General features: G+C 41.0%; 1 protein-coding gene across 1 annotated transcript in view; it reads right to left on the bottom strand.

Annotated features, from left to right (window-relative positions):
• Positions 1–6,020: 6,020 nt before the first annotated feature.
• The window catches only part of LOC132583148 (vomeronasal type-2 receptor 26-like), a 28,335-nt gene continuing 8,804 nt past the window's right edge, over positions 6,021–25,551 (bottom strand). The window contains exons 2-5 of the mRNA XM_060254822.1: positions 15,414–16,274; positions 11,063–11,290; positions 8,624–8,750; positions 6,021–6,925 (exon numbers count right to left, since the gene is read on the bottom strand). Coding sequence (XP_060110805.1) covers positions 6,021–6,925; positions 8,624–8,750; positions 11,063–11,290; positions 15,414–16,274 — 2,121 coding nt within the window. The remainder of the gene's footprint in view (positions 6,926–8,623; positions 8,751–11,062; positions 11,291–15,413; positions 16,275–25,551) is intronic.

The raw sequence follows: 25,551 nt of genomic DNA on the forward strand, positions 1-25,551 counted from the left end.
CACTTCTTGTCCCAGCCATCCCTCATCGCCCGCTGATTTCTCTTCCACAGGAGGGATCAAGGGGCTGGAGAGATGGCCGCAGTCTACCTGGCCGCCCTCCGCCAAATTGTGGGGAATTGCAGCTTTGACAAGCTGGACGAAGCCCTGAGGGATCGATTTGTTTGGGGCCTCCAAAATGAAAGACTACAGCAAAAGCTTTTTGCGAAAGAGGAGCTCACCCTACAGAGTGCCTTCAACGAAGCCATCGCGTTTGAGAGAGCCACTAAAAGATACAACAACCCGTGAGCAGAAGCCGTCCACCAGGAAGAAACAGCACCGGGCAACCCAGAGGAGGAGGAGGCAAACCAGCTCCGTCGCCAACTAGGAACGGGCCCAAGAACTCCCACGAGACCAAGAGTGATGGAGAGACCAGACAACACCAAGTGCGCCAGCTGTGGGGATCCATACAAGAGATGGGACTGCCCCTATCGGAACATGGACTGCAAGAACTGTGGGAGAGTGGGCCACATAGCGTGGGCTTGCTGGGCCAAGGTTACCCGCAGGCAGCAGTCCACCAACCACGACTTGATGGTGGCATACTCAACCGCATCAACGAGCCTGCATGTAATGAACTTGCACCACACCACCCCCGACAAGGTCAGGGTGTCGGTCTCAATCAGGGGCCCTCCATGCCTAATGCAGCTGGACTCAAGCTCCTCCATCTCCATAATCTCGGAGGAGTCGCTTAGAAAACTTTGCCCCAGGGGCCGTCTCAGGCTATGGCCGGCCGATTTCATATTGCGGGACTTCCAAAAAACCCTGTACAGGTTTTGGGTTGGGCCACGGTAATGGTAGAGTATAAGTGTTTCAAGGGCAAGCTGGAAATACTAGTTGTCAAACACCAGCTCACCACTTTACTTGGCCTGGTTTCGACCGTTGGGCATTCAAATAGTGGGGGTGCAGCAAATGCAAATGCAGAATTTCGAGCATGTGTGCCGGGATTTCCGGAGTTGTTTGATGGGTCCCTGGGGTGTTACAAGGGGCCTCCCATCACCTTACCCCTCGATCCCCACATGAGACCGATAAGGCTCAAGGCCAGGCGGAACCAGTTCATAGGCTCCTGGATAAAAATGGCCGATGGGTCTGGAGAAAGCAGCAGGCCGCCGCTTTTCAAGCAGTCAAGGGCCTTCTAGTTTCTAACGATGTAATCCACCACTTTGACGAATCCCTCCCAGTGATCCTGGTGTGCGATGCCTCCCCACACAGGGCGGGCGCCTTCCTGGGGCACCAACTCCTGAATGAGAGGGAGGTTCCTGTGGCCTATTATTCAACAAACCTGACCCCCGCCAAGCACAACTATGCCCAGATTGACAAAGTGGCCTTAGCAATAGTGGCGAGGGTGCATAAATTTAACGACTACCTGTACGATAGGGATTTCACGATCGCCACGGACCATAAGCCGCTACTGGGACTCTTTGCCCCAGACCGCCAGACTTCACAAATTTTGTCGCAGCACGTCCTGAGGTGGAATTAGTTCCTAAATTCATACACCTATGCCCTGGGACACGCTGACACCCTCAGCCACCTGCCGCTGCCATCTATGGACTCGGACCCAGCCCCAGTCCACCATGTGAAGCTTACAAAGATGCTACCGGAGAGGCTCCTCCACACCGCCGAGGTAGCAAAGGCGACGGATAGAGACCGCATCCTTGCCCGTGTTTTAGACACGGTGGGAAGGGGATGGCCCGAGGGCAAACAGGCCGCAGAATTCAGGGCCTTCGCATCATGCAGGGAAGAACTGTCCGGACACAAGGGGTGCCTTCTCTGGGGAAGCAGGTTAGTGGTCCCCCCCCCATTGCGGAAACAAGTGCTGGAAGCCCTACACAAAACACATCCGGGAATAGTGCGGATGAAGGCCCTGGCACCAGCTATGTATGGTGGCCGGGAATGGACGAAGAGATTGAGGGGTGTGTTTGAAGGTGCCAACCTGGCCAAAAGTCCTGGCCTGATCCGCCCAGTGCCCCTGTCCACTGCTGGGAGTCCAATAGGAGGCCGTGGTCCAGGTTACACCTAGACTTTGCGGGGCAATACCAGGGCCAAATATTCTTTATTCTTGTAGATGCCTACACCAAGTGGTTGGAAGTTATTCCTGTAGCTTCAACCTCCACAGCGGCAGTGGTCAGAGCCTTGCATAGGGACTTTTGCATGCATGGGATTCCCGATACCCTCGTCACGGACAACGGAACCGCTTTCACCTCCCGGGAATTTCGGGAGTTCTTGAATAGATACTTAATACAGCACATCTGGTCCGCCCCCTTCCATCCGGCCACCAACAGCCAAGCAGAGCGCTTGGTGTGCACCATGAAAGAGGCCCTGGAGCACATTGTACAGGGGGGTTGGGACAATTGCCTGGCAGCCTTCCTATTTGATAACCAAATCACCCACAACCCCGTCACTGGGTTGAGCCCGGCCAAGTTGAAATGAAATGCTTGAATAAATTTATTTTTATTCATTATTTATTCCTATGCTGGTAAAACTGTCTGGTTGCCCATACCCCAAGAACCCAGGCAGCCCTGTTGCCTCTGCTAGCGAGCAAGGCTCCCCAGGAAACTGAAGACGGCTTGCAATAGCACCACCACAGCCACTGCAGGGGCATGACGTAGGAACTAAAAGGATGGGAAATCCATCACCCACCAAGGTCCCATAGCTGATGGATCCAGGGGAGCTCTCCCCAAACCCTTCCACAGAGACCTCAGAACCTTGTCCGACTTGCTCCACTACCACGTGGGACCCTTTGAGGGCAAGTTGCACAGCTCCTGTCCATCCCAGAAATCCTGCTGGACCAGAATGGTCAGGGATGGCAGCAGCTACCAGTCCTAGCCAGCCAGTCACCCCACCCTCATGGTTTCATCCAAGTGAATAGGAGGTGAGCAATTGTTGGCAGCTTCATAATGGCCACCACCAATTTTTAATTTATCATTTATTTTACAGAAGGTATACCCTGCCTTTCTGCCCTTGGAAGGGCCAAAAAGGTGCCTAACGAATTAAGATGTAAATAACAATATCTCATCTTAACATTACAACAACATTAAAACAATGAAAACTGAGCAAAAATACAGTTTTAAAAATGACACTGGGTCAGTTCCATCCATGTTTCATTGTTCCGGTGTGTCAAATATGAAATCCTTCATCATTTTCATAATCCATTGTAAACATTGTGTGTTCTTATCTGAACTTTTAAGTATAGGTTTCCTAGAAAGGTGTGGTGAATCTCATGGTGAACATGTTTGGAAGATGAGCAGGCTGTTTTCAACAGCTGAAATCACTTGTGAGCACAAACTCAGATCTCTCCACACAACAGGTGAAATCTTGAAGGTTCCTTTCCCTACTAGGCAAGTGGACATGACCCAGCAGCTGACTCCACATGACTGAGCCTTAGTTTTCCTAAGAAGAGTCTGCTGGAGGGAAGAAAGGAAAAGCTGAAGGCAGGGATGCAGAAAAGGTAATCTGGTGATTGGGTGGGCAGGAGAGAACAAAACAGAAAACAGGAAAAGCTATTGTTTTTTTTTTTTTTTTACAAAAGGGTAAGAGGAATATGGGTGATGGGAGAAATTAGAGGCTCCCTACAAATCCTTGTGAGTTCCCTCTTGTTGTTTATATAATGGGATTAATTGATTCTGCCCAATTGGAATCAGTGAGGATCCCATCTGTGAGGTATTCTAGAAATTTCATACTCATTTGGAAAGGAAACAAAACTTTTTTTTTTTGAAATGTATTTTCTATTGAAATCATTAAATATCCAAAACTTTTTGGTTGTTTTAAAGAAAAAGATGCCAGTGCATATATATATATATATATATATATATATATATATATATATATATATATATATATATATATATATATATATATATATATATATATATATATATATATATATATATACACACCGACCCATGGGGTGACGTCACATCACGATGTTTCCTTGGCAGACTTTTAACCGGGTCATTTACCATTGCCTTCACCAGTCATCTACACTCCCCCCACCCCTGCATGCTGGGTATACAAGGTTGCAACAAATTCCAAACACCCCCTGCAGGATTCAGAAGAGTGTTGGAAGAAAGTGCTGGCACTCAGTACCTGAGTGTTACACACACACACACACAAAATCACAAACACATACAAGACCTACTGCTATCTAATATGAGGTATTTATCTGTGTAAAGCAGGGTAATAGATAACTAGATGTCTGCCCATTGTGTTTCAGAAGCAATCATGCCCTACACAAACTTTCGTATCAGTGCAGATTTGACTCCCTTCAACTTACATAAAGTACATCATGTTGCCTCATCTGGGCTTCTTTGTGCACATGTAGATTTGGCTCTCAATAGCTTAATCAAGGTATTTTCACTGTTTTTTTCCCACCCAAGTTTGAATGCAGTTAACTTTAATCCAGCCTGTGAGATGCAAATGTCACATCTTGGACCAATCAGGTCCCTGGGAAAGTGTGATCCTCTCTCCAGCTATGGGACTTGTCCCCATAAAAAGACCATCACAGGTCAGTGAAAAGTGTGCCAGGTTGCCCACTACCTGAATGCACTTACAACTGTGTTGCAGGCTCCCCCCTCAATTCTTTTCATTTCAACATGAAACACACAGTTGTGTGCAATGTGCCCTTTGCTGCAATTGGGATGAAGAGCCAGGTCTCTTTTGGGTCGAGCAGCAATTTTCTGGGTTCCTTTTTGGATTCAAGAAGCAATTTTATAAGTCCATCTCCCCCCCCCCTCCCCCGGTCTGTCTCTTTCTCCTAACCTGCTCATGTATACCAGCCTTAAACTGGAAAGCAGCTTGCGACATCAATGAATGGGAGGAGCTATCCAAATAACTCTCTAACGTTGGTATGGTTGAGAGGTTGTGATTGATCCAATGTCAGCCAGGATGCTTTTGTGACAATGGTGGTGGTGGTGGGGTGAGACTGAGATCTTCTTAATCCTAGCCTAACATTCAAAACACTGTGCTACGAAAGTCCTCATAGAACATTGTTTCTGATGGGTGATGCATGCCACAGACAACCTCAGCTTTCATTCGGGGGGGGGGGGGGGCAGGAGCTGCAGATAATATGTCTCAGGATGTTCCAATTCCCTGCATTTCTGACCATCATCCTGAAATTTGTAGCCATTTCTAAAAGTCTAGCTTTTTTTTCATATCTCCCACACAAACCATTCCAATGGAGTGGAGTGTTGTGGGAATCTGACTATTACATAGGCTGGGATGTTACTTTTCCATTTCTTCTGGGCACTAATCTACCCCAAGTGAAGCTCTAGTCATTATTCTAAAACTGATGATCAGATTTGAGGTTTCTCGCTTTACACCATGGTTACCGAAGCAGAAAGGAGCCAAGAGTAGTGTTTAGGGAGATTACATGAGCCAAGATGTTTCAATGACCTTTGTGGTTGCTATTGCATCTACTTTACCATTCTGAATCTATTGGCCAAATTTTAGGTCCTAGTCTTTTCTGAATGATCTATGTGTGCCTAGCTAGTCACAGCTTCCAAAGGAAAAAGAACCAGAGTGCAGCTTTCTAGGCACTTCATGGACCAGAATGTTCTTATTTTCTTCATGTCAGAGACTAAAATTTCCAATGCTATCCTGAATGTGACCACCAGTTTTGAGACTTCAAGATGCATAATTTGATGACTTATGTGTGCTAAAGATGGACAGATGGACTGACCACAGATAAAACCTTTGAAAGAAGAAGGGATCAAATCTACAACCCGCCCTCACTGTCAGAGTGCTTTATAATTTCCTCATCTTCTTCTCCCCACAACAGACACTCTGTGAGGTAGTTGGGGCTGTGGGAGGTCTTCAAGACGTGGCTATGAGAGAATAGCTCCATGAGAACTGTAGCTTACCCAAGGTCACCCAGCAGCTGCTTGTAGAGGAGTGGGGAATCAAACCTGGTTCTCCTAGAAAAGAGTCTGCACTCTTAACCACTACATCAAAATGATGTAGAGTTACAGTTGTAACTCTAGCAATTTACATTATTGTCCTTTTGTTCTTATCAGATGAGCCCTGTTATTCAACTCAGGCCGCAGCAAAATAATGTAACATTTGGGGGCAAAGATGCAACCCAGAAGGGCAGCACTGGAGGCTAAGATGGAGAAGATCTCCACGGCAACCATAAATTTTCCCTTGGTGCTCAGGTAGGTGGGAACAAAAGAGATCCAAAGGCTGCAAAAGACCAATAGACTGAAAGTGATGAATTTGGCTTCATTAAAACTGTCAGGTAGCTTCCTGGCCAAGAAAGCCACCACAAAGCTCACAATGGCCAGGAAGCCCATGTAGCCCAGAACACTGTAAAACATGGTAACAGACCCCACATTGCATTCCAGTACAACTGCTTCAGTCTCTGTCTGCATGTCAGCATCTGGAAATGGGGGAGAAGTGGCCAGCCACACAAAACAAAGGACTGCTTGGATAAAGGAACAGGAAATCACAATTGAATTGCCCACTCCTTTCCCCACCCACTTCCTCAGGCTTCTTCCTGGTTGGATGCTTAGGAAAGCCAGAACCACCGTGAGAGTTTTTGCCAACACGCAAGAAATGGCAACTGAGAAGACCATGACAAAAATGACTTGTTGGAGGAGACAGGACACCAGTTGTGGTTGACCAAAGAAAAGCAAACCACAAAGGAAGCAAAGGAGGAAGCAGATCAGGAGAGAATAGGTAAGGTTCCTGTTGTTGGCTTTGACAATGGGGGTGCTGTGGTGCTTGATAAAGATTCCTAGCACGAAAAGAGTGATGAAAGAAAAGGAAAAGACAATAGTCACCAAAGTAATCCCCAGTGGCTCTTCATAAGACAAAAAAGTGATGTATTTGGGAATGCATTGGTTTTGTCCCACATTTGGATAATGATCTTGTCCGCATTGGGTACAGTCATCCAAGTCTGTAAAACAGAAAGGATTGAGAAAAGGAGGGACAGCTTCAGTGTTCTCCAAATCCCATATGTGTTCCCATATCTCAGACTTTAAGAGGATCCTTTGGTAGGTCTCACAGCATCTATATTTCACTCTACAACTTATTCTATAGGTGCGACCTGTGAGAGCTAGGTTGAACAAACTGGAGATGTGCAAGAGGAATATTTATTTGTTTTACTCTCCTATGGAATTACTTCATTACTGTTGCAAAAAATGTATTCAGTTGTGGGATTTTCCTACTTTAAAATGTGCCAGCTTCTCAGACTTTCAAATAGAGGCCCAGAGGTGGCTGCCTAGGGGAGTGGGCCTTAAGGAGGGCAAGGGATATATACTAGCATGGTGGCCCGTGCCTGAGAACTGGCCAACCACCATCGCTCTGCCTCCCATCTGTTCTTTCAGTACAGATTTGGGAGGTGGAGCCATGGTGGCAATACAGTGTGTATGCTCTGAGGCATGGGCGCTGGGCTACAGTGCTTGTCTCGCTAGAGGCAACGGGGGTGGTATCTTGCTTGGAGTGCTGGTGGTGGTAGATGCCATCCTAGTGCTGCCGCTTGTCAAATATAAGGTAACAGGACCAATAGAGAGATTTTAAACTATGAAAGAACAACTGGTCAAAGGTCATGAGGTAAAGCAGAGTTGTAATTGTCTACCAGTGTCCTACCACACCAAAGCTACAGTATGGGGGTAGGGGCCTTGCTTATGGAAAGCTATCAAGACTTCTGATGCTGGCAATATCCTCCTAGGACTCCATTTCTAAGGGGAGAAAGTTCTGTTCATGGTGTTTCATTTGCATCTACCACCACCTTGTGACTTCCTCCAGAGATGCTGTTTAACTTAGTACACAGAGCACTGGAGTAAGGTTTGCAAGACCCATTCTGTCAGGGAAGCTCGCTAGCTGACCTTAAGTTCTTTCTCCTAGTCTAACCCAGACACAGGTTGGTTGTGAGCATGAAATAGAGGGGAGAATGATGTTGATTGGGTTATTGGGGAGATTAGTGGGTTATTCATAATTCAGTCAATAGTGCAAATATTGTCTATGCTTACTTGTACTAAGCAACAACAAAATTGCAAAATTTCCCCATCTTCTAAGATCCTTGCATGAGTGCTTTTGTCATTATCCATGGTAAAAGACTTCCTTTCCTCTCTTCGGTCTCTTCCAAGTTACCGTGGACATTGGGGAGGGGGGGCGGCATTGATGTTTAGTTCAAGCCATATTTTGGAAAGTATATGTGGCACTACAAAACACCGATTTCTTTTTGTGTTATCACCAGCAGTCAATAACACCATCAGTGTATACTCCCAATTAGCATTTGCCCCCCTTAGTGATATCACAATAGCTCAAGACATAGAAAATAAAATCATTCTATATTTATTTTATAGTAACTAATTAATTTATATATATCAATTATAACCTGGCTTTCTCTCCAATGGGCACCCAAAGCAACTAACATTAATTTCCTCTGTTCCATTTTATTCCCAGGTAAAGCACTGTGGGTTTGAAATGTGTGACTAGCCCATGGTCACTCAACAAGCTGTCATAGGAGAGTGGGATTTGGACCAGATTCTTCCAAATCCTACTTACAAGACTCCAAATACCACGTTAATGATATCCCTCCTATGCTTCGAAAGGTGTAACTTTGCTCAGGATTGGACTACAAATGCCTTACCCTTCTGATTAGAAATCTTCCCTTTTGGACATGGTTTACAATCGTAGCAGCAAAATGGCTCCGCCTCCTTCCTTTGCTTCATCGAACCAGGATGGCAACTTTCACTGCAGACAGAAAGGGGCTGTGTCTAATGCATAAGTGAGGCAGAAAAAAAACTTACTGGAAACAGCAGATGTAAAATAACATTTTGTTTGTTCGTCGAAATTATTAATGGTCAATACCCCTCTGGAGTGTGTGTGTGTGTTTTTGCTTCATTCATCACAATATTCCTTATGTTCCCCTCTGAATGTTGGAATCTCCCCAGCTATTGGTCATTTGCCTTCTTATTTATCAACTCTCCATGTTCCAAAATAATAATAATAATAATAATAATAATAATAATAATAATAATAATAATAATAATAATAATAATATTTAATTTATATCCCACCCTCCCCGCCGAAGCAGGCTCAGGGCGGCTAACAACATAATCAGTCTGTACAATGAGTTATGCAACAAATTTTAAAATCAACATTCAACTTAAAACATTCCAATTTAAAATTAACATTCCTGGTGCTTTTCTATTAGATGCAAGTATGTATGATGGAGGAATCACTTAAGACGAGTCCATCAGTCATTCAGTCAGGTAAAGGCCATCCTAAAAAGGAAGGTCTTGCAGCCCCTGCGGAACTGCTCAAGGCTCTGCAGGGCCCGCACTTCTTCCGGGAGCTGGTTGCATAGGTGTGGAGCTGCAATGGAGAAGGCCTGTGTACGAGTATTCTTTAATTTTGCCTCCTTCGACCCGGGGATAGACAGTTGGTTCTTCCCCACTGACCTCAGTGCTCCTTGGGGTTCATATGGGGAGAGACGGTCCTTCAGGAAGGCAGGTCCTTGACCATATAGGGCTTCTAAGGTAATAACCAGCAATGTAGCGAACCCGGTATACAACTGGAAGCAAGTGCAGTCTGCGTAGCCCCGGCTGTATGTGCTCCCATTTTGGGAGCACTAATAACAGCCTAGCCGCTGCGTTCTGCACCAGCTGCAGCTTCCGGGTTCAGCACAGAGGCAGTCCCGTGTAGAGAGCATTACAGTAATCCAACCTTGAGGTGACCGTTGAATGGATCACTGTTGCTGGGTCCCAACGCTCTAGGAAGGGGGCCAACTGCCTTGCCCGCTTCAGATGAAAAAACCCCGATTTGGCAGTGGCTGCTATCTGGGCCTCCATTGATAATAAAGGCTCCAGTAAAACTCCCAAGCTCCTGCGTAGAGTATTTAGACTTGCCAGATGCAATACAATCCCATCAGCAGTTACCGATGGTAGATGTAAAAAAATCCCACTTTCATTAAGACTGTGCATATATAATTTAAAACAAGTTGACTCATTGTCCCATATTCTTCTTTATTGTCCCCTAAACGATACTATAAGCCTTAGGTTTCTCGGTCCAATTTTGTTCAATATGACAGGCTGCTCAGATGCTGTAAAGGTTTGCTGTCTTCTGGATTATTTGTCATCTGAAATAACCGAAAAGGTTGCTTCGTTCTTGAGTCTGGTAATCAAGGATCGACTGTTCAATGTATAGCTGCGTATGACTGATTTTGTTATTTCTGTAGCTGTTTATTTGTTGGTTTATAATCTGATATAGGCCAATAAAGGCTTTTGAGATTGATTGAAATTCCTTATGTTCAATTACTTCAGCTGGGCTGTTATACTTTATGGAAATGATGAAGGATTACATTCCCAATCTTTGACATGGTCCCAGCTTGGGTGAGCAGGATTGCCAGCTCTTGTCCTAGAGAACTGAAGGGGTGGTGCTTAGGGAGGACAAAGTGAGAGAGAGAACTTGGGGTGCATAATGTTTTAGATCTTTGGGCGCATGGTGCTATAGATCTGCCCTCAGAAGCTGCCATTTTCTCCAGGAGAACCAATCCCTGTAAATTGGAGATTAGTTGTAATCTCAGGAGAACGCTAGGCCTCATCTTGAAGTTGACTAACCCTATTTAAAGAGTTGAAATTTTGAACTCTTGTTCTGTTTGAAGAAAGTGCACATGGGAAAGCATTAAGCCAGAGAGACATTTCAATCATTCTTCTGTTCAACACACAACTTGTTTCCTTAATATGACACTCATGGTGAAAGAAAGAAAGAAAGAAAGAAAGAAAGAAAGAAAGAAAGAAAGAAAGAAAGAAAGAAAGAAAGAAAGAAAGAAAGGAAGGAAGGAAGGAAGGAAGGAAGGAAGGAAGGAAGGAAGGAAGGAAGGAAGGAAGGAAGGAAGAAAGAAAGAAAGAAAGAAAGAAAGAAAGAAAGAAAGAAAGAAAGAAAGAAAGAAAGAAAGAAAGAAAGAAAGAAAGAAAGAAAGAAAGAAAGAAAGAAAGAAAGAAAGAAAGAAAGACATTTGGGTTGACTGAAGCTAGTTTTTTTCTCTATCTCACTCAGGTTTTAAGTGGTAGCTTTCCCAGATTACCTTGTTAAACCAGCTGTTCCATGTGATCCTCTCTTCATTAATGGTAAGTATTTGGTCTGGAGGAGCTTCTGGATTAATCTCTCCAATTTTCACTTTGAAAAAAGATCCATTTGGGAAAGCAAGCCAATTGATAATATCATACCCTGTTGTGACTTTTCCACTGGCATCAAATGAAATTGTCTCCCCAGCACTGTTATTAAATGAGATGCTTTTCAGATAGCGATGAAGCTAGATTAGAAAAACACAAATGAGGATCAGCTGTTAGTTGAATACAGCTTTTTAAAAGGAGACTATTAAATGTCTTTTTCTGGGTTTGACAGTTTTATGATTTTCCATTTTATTTTCGGATATATAATTTTATTATCCTTATTGGACACATCCAGATTTTCTTCTGTTCTTTTTTTTATTTCATGCTTTGAAGAGGAAAGGCCTTTCCCAGCTGTAGCTTCTTGTTGCCACCAGAATGGGAGGAAATTGGCAGGAATTCTTCCCTCAACATTGGGTTTTTTCCCACTTAAGAGCAAAGATGTTTGGTTTAGAGCGCACTTGGCAATTAGATGAGATACCATGAAAGAATAATACTGAATAATAATTTTAGAGAAATGCCTTACATCTCAGCATTTACATCAAAGTTGACAACAATTGGGTCTGCACAAGCTCAGAAGCTACAAAGCAGCACATCTCATTTGCTAGTAACAGAAAGAGCAGATCTTCCTCATGGGACAGGGAAAGATAGATGACTCCAAGGAGTGGACAATGCAAAATAGAAGCTATCTCACCACTCTTAGCTACTTTTAACTCTCTTAGCTACCTTTCCTCTTTACTAGAAGCTATTTCACACTAGAACTCTGTCTCGATGGCAGCCAAGACCATGTGATAGTGAACCAAGGGGAGAAACTTTACAGTGAGAAACTAAGACACTGGATAATTTCTTAAACTTGCAACTCCAAGAGTTATGGAGGGCAGATAGCTGTTCCCATTCGGATAGGATAGGATGGAGGATTGGAGAGGTTGGGGATTTTCAAGTGTTATCACTTCAGTCGTAAAAAGGTTAAACTGAAGGTACTGTATATTAATCTTAGTTAGTTTAGATGCAATCAGATATTGAGTAGAGTAGAATCCACAGTGGAATCCAGTCAAGATGCTGAAGAAATTTCTTTTGTTGATATGGCCAGATGGCTACCTTCCAGGACTGCCAAGCAACAGGAAGGGCAACAAGAGACACCACGATCAAAAGGGGAGGCAGGCGATGATAGGCTAGAGAATAAAGAGACTACTGTGAGACAGTAACAAAGAAGCAATTAAGGGTTACCACCATATCAGTTTTCCTTTTGTGCAAATATGCAACCTAAGAGTGAACCCTCTAGCTGGAAATAAATGTCTGAAGCTTTTGCCATGTTGTCAAGCACACTACAGATTATATCAGCATCAAGAAGAATGCATGTTGAACACCTGGACATTAAAACAGCATTCCTCAATGGAGGTTTATCTGAAAAGATCTACATGTAATGACCATGTAGTTTTCAAGAAAATGGAAAAAAGAATCTCAAATGCAAATTTTAAAAGAAGCATTTATGGACCTGAAGAAACTGTCAGAACATGGAATGGAAAATTAACTGTGGTGCTACAAAGTCAAAACTTCCGATATGGAAAGGCAGAAACCTGCCTATTTACAAGACTGAATGAAGGACAGTATCAACATAGACTGGTATGCTTGGATTATTTGACATTGTGCTGTCAAAGCAAAGAGGATGCACAAGAAATTGCTAAGAACCTGAACAATGAGAGGCAATAGGCAAGCTTCTCGATCTGAGTACAGCGTCTAGACCTGACATTTCTGCAGCTATTGGAATCTTGTGCAGAAAAGCTGATTCATCAAATTACTATGATTGGAATGCCGATGAGGTTGTCTACAAGCCTCATAAGAACAGCAGACCTGAAACTAAGGATCTCAGCTTGTGACATTCACAAGACTGGCTGGATACATGGACTGGAGTGAAGACAAAATTGACTACAACTCAGCCAATGGCTACATGTGTTTCTATGGAAACAGCCTCATCCGTTGGATTAGCCAAAAGCAAGCACAATTTTTCAACTCAGCTACTGAGGCTGAATACATATCTTCTTCAAATGCATGAAGTAAACTTGAGTAGATCTTCTGTCTGATGAAAGACTTTGGTGTGGATGAGCTCTCTGAACCAAAGCTAGAGCTGTCCCAGGATCTCTCAATTGCACAACAGAACTATAGAGCTAAGCTTTTCCATTGGCTGAGGGTCCTCCTCTTTTGGGGAAGAAGGAGGGGAAAGTGGGAAAAAGTGAGGAGAGGTTGCTTTTCTTGCTGCCTCAATAGCAAGGGAGAAATACAAAAAACAACTTTAAGACCAACAGTTTTATTGCCCTCTTAATCAACAAACTGCTTGTATTTCAGCTCACAATACCTGATCCCCTCATCTGCGACTCGGTTGTTAAATTTTAAATTTTAAAGGATTTCCTAATATGATTTGTCCTGTTTGTTTGGACTGTAGTGGTCATTGACTGTAATAATAAAGTATGTATGTATGTAGTAATGTATGTATGTAATAATAAAGTATGTATGCAACTTACAGATACACTCCAGAACAGCATACTCGGGATTGTTACAGCACAGACTTCAGATTTTGATGCAATAATTCAGAGCAAGAAGTGTCAGTTAGCAAAGATTGTTAATATTGCAAGTGTGCTAATGTTTTAAGGACATTTTATTTTAATGTTTTTTTAAAAAATCTTTTGTTGTGTTTGTGCTCTATAAAGTTTATATCTCGGTTACTGGGCATTACATTTTATGACACACATGTCCCACCCTGACAAGGTCTCATTTATGTTGGATCTGTCCCTCATAACAAATGAGTTTGGCAGCTGTGAGGTAGACCGTTTTTGATTTTCTTCCCATCTAATCCTTTCTTAATTCTTTCAGTACACTTCTAATTGGAAGCTAAACAAATATGTGCTGTGGCTGCTTTATTTCCACTGCGCTCTAATGCACTCTGCTAAGTATCCTACAACACCAGAAGGACACTGGATAACCATTTGTCAGGGATGTTTTAGGCTATCATGCATTGTGCAGTGAGTTGGACTAAATGGTCCGTAAGTCCTTTCTAGCTTACAATTCTAAAATTATACATATATACATACACAAACACACACACACACACACATATATATAGTAAAATTTTAGTATTAAAAAACATACAGACATCAGCACCAAAGCATAAAAAGGATAAAAACACCAACACCAAAAATTCACCCCTCCCCCAAGGAAAAAAACCCTACAATGAACATATAACAACTAAGGAAAGAATTAACAAATTGAAGTATCGATAGAGAGCTCAGCATTCAGTATGTATACAGAAAAAAAAAGATTTCTTTCTCAATCTCTTCGTAAAACAGGTAAAATTAAAATATAGAGAGAAATTTGCTTAAGTTTTCCCCATAAATTGAATAAGGGTTTAATCATGCTTTGAATATTATTTTGTGTTATATATAAAATAAAGTCATGCCATGTTGCCAAAAATCCGAAGTTTTGGCTCTATTTTAATTTAGTTTGCTAATCTTCCAATCATAGCTATCTGCCCTAACTCAGTATTAAGACTGAAATGTTAATAATTCTACAAATTTCCAACTTTTGCCTAGTGTCCTACAGGCTGCCATTAACTATCAGTCCCTTAGATGTCACATTTCCCCCCTTGCCACAGCCCTTCTCCAACATGATTCAAGAACCATTTGGATTAAGTGTTCTCAAGAAGAACAAGATAAAGATTTAAATTATAACAAGAGATATTTGCATTCCAAGATTACATTTTGCACAGGCTGCAGTCTGTGATAGATTGTGATTAAAACTTGCATTTAGTACAGGCTGTACTCTGCAATAGATGGTGCTGACAATTAAAAAGCAATAACCTAAGCACTGGACAAGACTTGAACTTAGCTGCTGTGAATGGTTCTTGACAGAGATCTGCTTAAATTAACTGGTGGGGGCGATTCTTGAAAAAGACTGACTGCAACGGAAGGACTACTGGCTATCTGTAGGATCATGACACAAAGGAGTAACTACAAGGGATTCTTTTTGCAAAAGATTATAATACAAAAAGGGGGAAAAGGACAACATTGCAACAAAAGGATATCTTAGATTTACATATGTATGTTTATAGTAAATAATGGAGCAAATGGTGAACAAGGCTGAAGCTTGGAGAATTGTGACATTCTAGAGTGGACAAGAGAGGAAACAAATTGATGAAGATGAATCCAGAAATTCTAAGTAGTACAAACTGTACCTTTTTTTGTTGCCAGAGAAATGATTTTCTAAGATAGTTACCTGCCATAATGGTTGACGGAACAGGCTGTATTTCTTCCTCTTCAGCATTCTTCTGTGTCCATAAGGAGATGAATACAGGTCATGTAAAGCATGTGCTACAGCATAGACAGCATTATAGATAGTGTAGCTAGTACCGGTCATACTCATTTCAAAAACATCAGCTGGAAGGCTCTCCAGTTTCTCCTCCCCAGTGCAATTTTTATCAAAGTCCTTCTTTACCTGTGACTCAGAGAATTCACAGAGGAATGCCTGTTCCCAGAAGTCTCTGATGAAGCCATCTCCTTTGGTCCTAAGATGCTTTCTGCTCTGAAGAAACTGATGGAATCCTGGAGGTTCATTTGTGTGAACCGTGAAGGACATTGCACCATGAAGGATCATGTTGCCCCAATCTCTTTGATAAAAATAAGATGTAAAATCCATCTGAATATTCATAATGTAAACTTTACCTTTAGTCTTTGCTGTTGTGAACCCATCCTCTGAAAGTTTTAAGACGAATCTTATAAATGAAAGAGTACAAGTGTCTCCAAAAAGAACAACCGTATCAGCCTTACTCTCCATTACAATACCATAATGTTTCAATGCATATTCCATCATGCCAAAATAAGAACTTATCATAGAGTTCTGGCGGAGTTCTGATATGAAGGCGACACAGATGCCATTCTGATAAAACAGAGGAACCATGGCATGCTGAAATCTTTCCCCACGTTCATCATCCGTAGTAATAAACCCAATCCATGTCCACCTGAAATGCAGAATTAACTGCAGGATCCCCTTGTACTGCTGGGCTTCATTTGGCACCATCTGATAAGTGGAAAGTTCTGACAAGGTTTCATTCATTAATGACGTAGAACTGTAGGTGAGCTAAAAGAAGTCAACATTGGGAAGAAAATGAAAAAAAGTGAGAGTGAAAAGGTTTCAATATACTAATTGGTGTGAGTGAATCCATGCTCTTAAAAAATGTGCCTACTTTCCAGTTAAGAAAATAACATATGCTTCCGTTTTTTGGTCATTTATGGAGAAGAAATGAAAATGGTTTCATTTGCTGGGAATGTGAAAGGCCTGAAGAAGAACTAGATGCATACATCTGATGACATTAAATCAATTCTAATGAAAGCATCTGCCGTAATAAAGGTTATTAGTCAGTAGCTGCAAACTAAAACACGAGTCCAAAGTGGTACCTTTAAAATACTAAAAGCTTTCAAATTTCAAGGAAAAAATAGTAACAGCTACACATCTCGATCAATTCAAATGATCTTTAAGGAATGGGAGGTGTGTGTTTAGCACCAATGATTTTTTTAAAAAAAGATATTTGGATGTTTCACCCTATACTGCTATTCACTTTTTGAATTAATTCTATGTTCAAAACACCATTTTGTATGGAAGAGCTTTCAGTCACAAAATGTAATGTGCCAAATAGCGTTTTCAGACATGGAATATATCACCGTACTTGGATTTGTCATCATCCATTTGTGAATCAGACATTGCTATTGATACTAAAACAATTACTTTGCATAGTAATCGCTGCTGCATGGGGAAGCATCTACAAAGGACTGCTCTTTACCAGCATGTTGCCACATGTGCCCATTCCTGGGGAAGGTACACCAGAGTCAGATAGGCTTGGCAACATCCATACTGGATGACTGAAACACACTACAGGCGCTGACCTGGACAGCCCAGGCTATCCTAATTTCATCAGTTCTCAAAAGCTAAACTGGATCGACCTTGGCTAGTATGATAAGCTAGATGCCATACATGGGACTGTATTTGTTCAGAATGTTAGCTGGGGATCACTGTAGTGAAGAAGAGCTAAGCTGAATCCAGTAGAACCTTCAAGATTAAGAAGATTTTCAGGGCATACTCTGTCAGGTGGAAAACCTCCCTTCATCAAACATTAGGACAGATTCAGCTGCCTTGTATCAACTATAGGATATCCCTGTTTACTTACAGTCTAGTTTTAATCATCTAAAGCCCCAAACAAATTGGATGCAAGTTAAGGTTGTACTCCTTCCGTGCATTCTTTAATGACAATCTGGTTGGCTATTACTGTCTGTCATGGATTCCTGAACTCCCTTCCCTTTGCTTTTTGTTGTAGGTAATATTTTGTTACTATATTTCTACATTGTTATGAAATGCCGTGGCCAAACTTTTTATAGAAAGGCAGCAAATACTCAAGTATAACTAAAAGTATAAGGCATGGACAGAGACGATGAAATATGTTTTAAATTTTGGCATCACTATATTCTCATGTGGATAAATATTTTTAAAAGGCATATATCATGAAGGTATGAATAATTTAGAAGATCTGTTTTTCTTGGCCATGAAAAATGAGATAAGACTGTTTTATAACATTGACAATACGTTGGAGTCCATTCAAATTCTGAATACCTGGCCTACCTGTGGAATGTTGTAGATAGATAACACATTTGCTATGTAGAGAGAAGTTTTCGCTTCAGCTCCTCCGACAACTGCTATCAGATTGTTCTGGAGGTCGCACTTGTAGTTGGGAATAAATCTGTTCTTTGTAGAGAGAAGTTGTATTGCAGCATGATAAGTCTCTCGTTCATTAAGGTAAGTGTCACGTATGTGGAAACCCAAGGTGACATTGGGCAAGAGCTGGAGGTTTTCATTGAGTTCTTTCACAGTAAATGCCAAAGCCAAGGCATGTTGATAATAACTAGTCCGTACACTGTAACAAACCCCCCACCCCCCAAAAAAACAGAGTAAATAAGCAACATTTTTGTAATATCATTGTACCTCAGGCTTGATTATTCATATCTGATATGAAATATCAGTTATGCTATCAGGACATTGGACTTATTTGAGGCATGGTCAGAATCCAGCTAATATAAATTTCCACCCCTCTCTAATTCGAGGGATATTTCTGTGTATTTTGGGTGATTATTTATATTTTAATATCCCTCTAGGGAGTAAGTGCTGTGACTTCATTATGCTCTAATGTCAACAGAAACTGCGGAGAAATGTTTAAAATGTGTGGTTTCACAACTACTAGCCTTGAAGTACTAACAAGAAATAACAAGGATTTCTATTCAATTCCATGAATAATCTTGGAGTGTGTAGTTGGGAATAAACTAGATTCAACCACTATACCCAATCTGTTAAGATTCCTTGAGCATCTCTTCTGATAAGTAAAATGTTACAAAACAACTTATTCCATTACTGAAGACTGTGCATTTAGCACTTTCCATGTGGGGGTCAGAGTAAATAGCAGGATCTGTCATTTTGTCTTGTTTTATCTTGAGCTTAAGACCATTGGTGAAAGAAGCTAATAAATAAAATGAAAGGAAGCTGTCATTTCCAGGGAACCATGAAAAGACATGGTTATACAAATATACATTCCAAGAATTCAATGCAGTCTTAAGAGCTTGTCCATTATTAACACATGCACCTATGCACAGATATTAACAGAAATGCACAAGGAGAAATGTCCTTACAAAGCCATATCGTATAACATATAATTGGATAGTTCCTTGAATGTCAAATCATCTGATGTAGCAGACATAAAGGAAGTAATTCCCCCAATGATGACATCTCCTCCTTGAAAAAGTTTAGAAAGACTTGAGAGGGGTTCACTGTCTATGCATTTAGCATCATGAACCTTGCACATGGTTGAGTATAACAGCACCAAAATGAATACCACAATGGATAACATTTTGCAATCACTTCATCAAAATCAGGACTTTTTTTGTAGCAGGAATTCCATTGTATATCAGGCCATGCACCCTGATGTATCCAATCCTCCAAGAGCTTACAGTAGGCCCCTGTAATTGGAGGATTGTTTACTTCAGGAGTATGTAGCCCAATATGCAAAGGAGTTCCTGCTACCAAAAAAAAAAGAAGCCCTGATCACAATAAGGACTTCGGTCTCCTCACATGACTGTTGGAGTAATTCCAGTTTGAAACCATCTGTCTTGCGCCTTTTCTTGAATACAATTTCACATATTATAGCTATCATAACCCTACCTCCCCGTAACCCAGCTGCAAATACCAACCACTGTATTTCTAGTATATCCAGAGATGCTAATTTTGTCTAATGACCATTGAAATTCCTTTGAGACTCTCACAAGCAGTAGTCTTTTTGTTAATTACAGGGGCAATAACCACTCTTTGAACAAGCTGTCAATAGAACAGTTGGTGGAAAAAAACATCTGTGTTGAATTTCAGTAAAACTTTTCTCTTTTCTTTAATAGGGCAGCTAGACACAGGTAGCCTTGCTGCCTGAGCAAGAAAAAAAACCCACTGGGGGTGATGGTGGTGGAATCATGCTGTCCGTACATTCTTGGGATAGAAATAATTATCCCTTCTGCATTTCCTATCACTATTCAGTCCCCAATTGTTAGTTGGCAAAAGAATACGAACTGATACCTGTTCCTGCCACCGAAGTTGAAAGTGCACAGCATTAAGAGTTTGATAACTATTGATACTAGCAGAACAGAGCATGATAACGATGGATGCTGAGGTTTTATATTGATCACCTTCGGGGCTTTTTTTTGTAGTAGGAACTCCGTTCCGTATTCAGCGACACCCCCTGATGTAGACAATCCTCCAAGACCTTACAGTACGCCATGTAATAAAAACCTTGTAAACTCGTGTAGGATTGGCCAATTTCTTGGAGGATTGGCTATATCAGGGGCATGTGTCTTAATATGCGAAGGAGGTCCTGCTACAGAAAAAAGCCCTGATCGACCTGTTAGGAAAAGATGAAGGGTGGAATAAAGAAGTTTGAGCCAAGATGTGAAATCTGACTTAATGAAGGCACTCATATGTGCTGTTTGAAACATCTGAGAGAGGTTGTTATGAATCAGACTTTAAAGAGGTATGAATTCATGGAGCTGAATTGAAATTGAAAGCAACTTTACAGTGCATAACACACACACCTTATTGACATTTGTGACCCTAACAGTGGCTTCAGACCAGGGTTCCTGCCAAATCTGCAGGACCACCCTCCTAAGTTCCTCCTTGACCCCTTTAATACAGATATAGCGTTCTGCTAGCCCCTCCCTCACCATCATTTTATAGCAATCTTATAACATATATTTCACTACATGCTATCTCCCGTGTTCCATTTGTCTCTCTCCCAATGTTCTTATCAGTTCATTCCCCGCTAGTCCTATCTCATTTTCTGCTCAGTCAGTTTCCCTTTACCTCAACAGCCCTGTCTTTTCTTCTCAGTCCTTTCATTGCCTGATTTGTTTGTCTGCTGGCCTTTCCCACATAAAGTTAGGAAACTCCCAAGCTTCCCTGTGGGCCTTCTCGTGACACCTATGGTGAGCTCTGCACAGCTGCACTCTCTATGTCACTCCTGCACACTTCTCTACAGCCAGCTCTTCATCCAAATCTCATTCTCCAAACACAGAAACCTCCCCCTTGCTACCCCCTCAACCAGTTTTTAAACTTCCTAGCTGGTCAGCTGGCCTCAGTATTTCCCACAGTAATGGCATGTCACTTTTGGTGCCCCATCTTCCTCCCTAATAATGCTGTACACTACTCTCACTGCTGCCCAGCCTTTGCAGAACCTTCTGATGTATCACAATCCCTCCCCCATCCCCAATTTGAATATTCTTTAATGACTTTATGACTATCATGGCACATATTCAGGCTAGTTTCACACAGAAACATATTTCTACTTATAATTCCCTTTCCCAGAGGCCAAATGGTATAAAATTCTGGGGTTCTGAGGCACCCAAATCTAAGTTCCTTCATTTCAGCATCATTCTTTTAGCCCATATCTACCTTAACTGATTTCTTGGTATACATCAAAACCCTGGTCAGCTTCCTTGTGGAGGGGGGTGGGGAATGAATACATATCCCTGAGCAGAGTGAGCTGGGAAGGTTTTGAATATCCCTGTTTTATTAACTTGAAACTGTGATTGGCGCAGGTCAGTGCCTTGACCTAACCTGATGTTTTTCTTTATTTGTTTATTTAACGATATTCCATCCCCCCTGCCAAAGTTGGTTTAGGGCAGCTTACAGAATAATTAAAGCAATAAAACCTATATATGCTACCACATCAACATTAAAAGCCTCAAATCCCCAAGAATGATACAGTGCACCCTGCTTTCTTCATACCACTTAATCAGTCCTCCAGATAAAATAGGAGTTCCCAGCTTCATGGTGACTCCATTCAGTCCAGTGAAGGCAATGGTCTCTGATTTAAGAGTCAAAGGCTCAGTGGAAGAACACCGTCTTACAAGCCCTGCAGAATTGTAATAGGTCTCACAGAGCTGCAATGTCCTTGAGAAGCTCATTCCACCAGCTCAGGACTATGACCAAAAAGACCCTTGGCCTTATAGCAACCAGCCTGGCCTTTCTAGGGCCAAGGATTGACAGAAACATATTATGTGAGTAAATAATATAGGAAAAATGTATTGGAAAAATCAAATTATTAGTACAGCTGCTAATAGAATATAATACTGTTACTAACTTACTAACTTATCTAATATCACTATTTATTTCAATGACTAACACTGTGTTAGTAGCTATAATGGATAAGTTGTGTTTAATTCAAAAACAAATAATAAAATATAAATATACATGGACAGATATTTGTAAAAATAATCAAAAGATTGCATAGTAAACAATGTAAGTTCAATTTAAGAACATATATCTATGATCGTGAAGGTCCTAATATTAACTAATATAAATATAAGTACTCTTAAGCGACATATATAAGCTCTTTAAAATACTAATTGGCAATAAACATTAGAGCGATTAATTGAATTCAACATTGAAGAGAAATGTCCAGCATCAGGTTTGAGAGGAGTGAAATAATGAAATGAGCTGAAACAGAAGGAACCAAATGTAATGTCTTAGTGATTGTGAAGATGCAAGAAGCGGGACCAGGTACAAACAGTAAGTAACCATAGCACAGGTGTATTAGCCATTGTTAAAACGCAGAAGCAGAAAAGAAATGACACGGTTGAACAGGCCATGGCAACAGTAAAGATTAATAGCAATAGAGACTAATAAGTAGCAAGTACGCAGGTGTAATCAAGTAATGAATATTAACTGACTCACCCCACCTCGGGGAAAGGTAAATTTAAATGCACATGCAATGTATGTAACGGGAGGGGTACATGTCAAGGAGGGGGTGAAGTAGGCGTGCCAGGTAGCCTGTACCCTCTAAGTACCTCAGCCTATGGGGAAAGGAGGAGGGACTCATTGGCCAGGAGTAAAGGATAAAAGGGCATGTATGGAACTGATCAGGGAACTTGTTGAAAAGCGACTCCCCTCTTTCTTGATATCAATAAAGTTGTATACTTTAAAGGAGACTCCCGACTGACAGCTCTTTTTCTTTGCATCTCCTGGAGGGGCCAGGGGAGGCGGACAAATTGTCTCTAACAATTGGGGGCTCATCCGGCATTACGTGACCTGTCGCCAGCCCACTCAGCGAACTCCAACTGGGAAGGTGCACCTCATGAGTATTTCATGACCCATCGGGTCTTCGTTGGCTGGGATTGGAGACAGTTTAAGACCCGTGACACTGTAAATTGCAGTCAGTCGGTGACGCACCAGGCAGGAGGGCCCTCCCAGAAAGATGAGCTCGCACAAACTTGTAAATTGGGATGTCCCGTCTAGTTAAGGTAAGACCGCTGCGAATGGGGAATAGAAGTTCCCAGTTTAATACTTTAAATTTTTTATTAATTTTTCAACCAAAACCAACAATCAAATACACACTCAACAACAAATACTTACAATAATATACGTACATTATAGTCATGGCATAAATATCATTCATGTTAAGTAGAGCGCCTCTAAACCCTTTGATTGTTTTCCACTGTTACACATTTCACCCATGTTTATAGTACATTATCATTCAATAAATAACTTATAATTTGTAATATAAAAGAATCTTCAATAATATGAAAAATTAATATACTTTTTTGGAATATATTTTTCAAAATCTTCTTCTAAATTTATATAGTTAAAGAAAGGAAACCATTTCTCAATAAAGTTATTGTTCTTCTGTTGTATGTCTAATACTCTTATTTGTATAGCTAATTTATCTAGAGCTGCTACTTCCCACACTTTGGTCAACCATTGCTGTTTGTTAGGGGACACATCTCGTTTCCAATATTGGGCAATCAAGAGCTTTGCTGCCATCAACAAAAGAGTTGCTAATTCTTTCTTCAACTGAGAAAGTTTTATATTAGGCCAGTAATTTAAAAGAAAGGATTCTGGTGTAAAGGGAATGTCTCCCTCTATGATGTTGTCTACTATGGGTTTAATTTCCCCCAAAAATTTATTGATTTCCGGGCACAGCCACCAACAATGCAGAAATGACCCTTCCTGCTTACAGTTCTTCCAGCATTCAGGAGTAGGCTTTATATGTGCTAAAAAAAGCTTTTTAGGTGTCAAATACCACCTTGAAAAAAGTTTATAGTTTTGGAGTTTTAAATTTAATGAGTATGTGGTATAAAGTGGGGATTCCCAAATGGTCTGCCATTGTTCTAAAGTAAATAATATACCACAGTCTTTCTCCCAGGCCTTCTGCTGACTTGTGGTTCCAGACCAATCCTTAACATTAAGCAAGTTATAAATAGTTGATGTTAGAGATTTAGCTTGTTTTGGGTTCTTTCTCAACAAGTTTTCGAAAATTGTTAATGGCCTATCGATTATTTCCACAATTCTGGGGTTATGTAAAATAAAGTGTAGCTGTTGATATTGGAACCATGGGATTAATATTTTATACTGAGCTTCCAATTGTGTTTTTGTCAGCATTTGTTTATTCTTGATGATGTCTTGAAATTGGTATATACCAGCATCTCTCCAGACTCTAAAGTCCCTAGTTTCACGGCCTGGTTTAAACCATGCTTGTCCTAAGAAGCTTGCCATCGGTGAGATGGATGGTATTAGAGTTTTTTTATGTTTATCCCAGATTTTCAAAGTCAGGGATAAATATGGATTATCATCAGCAATAAATCGTCTATCTTTTGGTGTGTTCCAGATAGCTTCCCATAAGTGGTCCCCTAGTACATAGGATGCCTCAATTTTTACCCAGTCTTTGTCGCAGTCTTTCACTGCGTACCACAATATATTTTTTAAATTTGCAGCTAAGTAGTAGGCCTCCAAATTTGGCAAACTTAAACCCCCCTGTTTTGTTGGCCTCGTCATTAACTTAAACTGAAATCTTGGTCTTTTATGCGACCATAAGAATTTAGAAATGAGATTTTGTCTATCTCTAAATTCTTTGGGTGAAATATCACAAGGTAAATTATAAAATAAAAATAAATATTTAGGCAAAACAAAAGTTTTAATCATATCAATTTTTTCTAACAAGGTTAAATTAAGTTTATTCCATTGTTCTAAGTGTGTCTTAATAGTGCTATCTAGTACTTTATAGTTAACTGTGTGAAGGTTCAATGGTATTTGTATACCCAGATGTCGAATAGATTTTTGGACCCATTTGAAAGGGAAGGCATTTAATAATTCTGATTTAGAACTTGGGGACAGACAAATAGGGTAAAGTTCAGATTTTGTATAGTTGATATTAAAACCCGATACCATGCTAAATTTTTGTATATGGTGAAGTAATGAAGTAATCGATTGAAGTGGATTAGTAAGATAAAACACTGCATCGTCTGCAAACAAACTTAATTTATATTCCTCTTTTCCTATTGGGATACCTCTTATTGATACCTCATTCCGTACAGCAAAAGCCAATGGTTCTATAGAAAGAGCAAATAAAATGGGAGACAATGGGCACCCTTGCCTTGTACCCCTATGTAAATCAAAATCCTGTGATCTATAATTATTCACGTAAATTTGTGCTTTTGGATTAGCATATAGTGCTTCAATGGAGGCTAGAAATTTTGGGCCAAAGCCCATATGCTGTAATAAAGTAAGTAAATAAGGGACCTCCACCCTATCAAAGGCCTTCTCTGCATCAATGGCCAAAAGAACTGATTCCACCTTTTTTTGCTTTCCAAAAAAAATTAAATCTAATGTTTTTCGGATATTGTCTGTTAGAGTTCTAGTGGGAATGAACCCCGACTGGTCACTATGTATATAATTTGCAATGATTTTGTTCAGTCTGTTGGCCATTAAAGCAGAGAAGATCTTGAAATCATTATTTAAAACAGATATCGGTCTAAAAGATGCAGGGTTTTGTTTGTCCTTT

This window comes from Heteronotia binoei, chromosome 15 (genome assembly GCF_032191835.1).
Source record: "Heteronotia binoei isolate CCM8104 ecotype False Entrance Well chromosome 15, APGP_CSIRO_Hbin_v1, whole genome shotgun sequence".
NCBI lineage: Eukaryota > Metazoa > Chordata > Lepidosauria > Squamata > Gekkonidae > Heteronotia > Heteronotia binoei.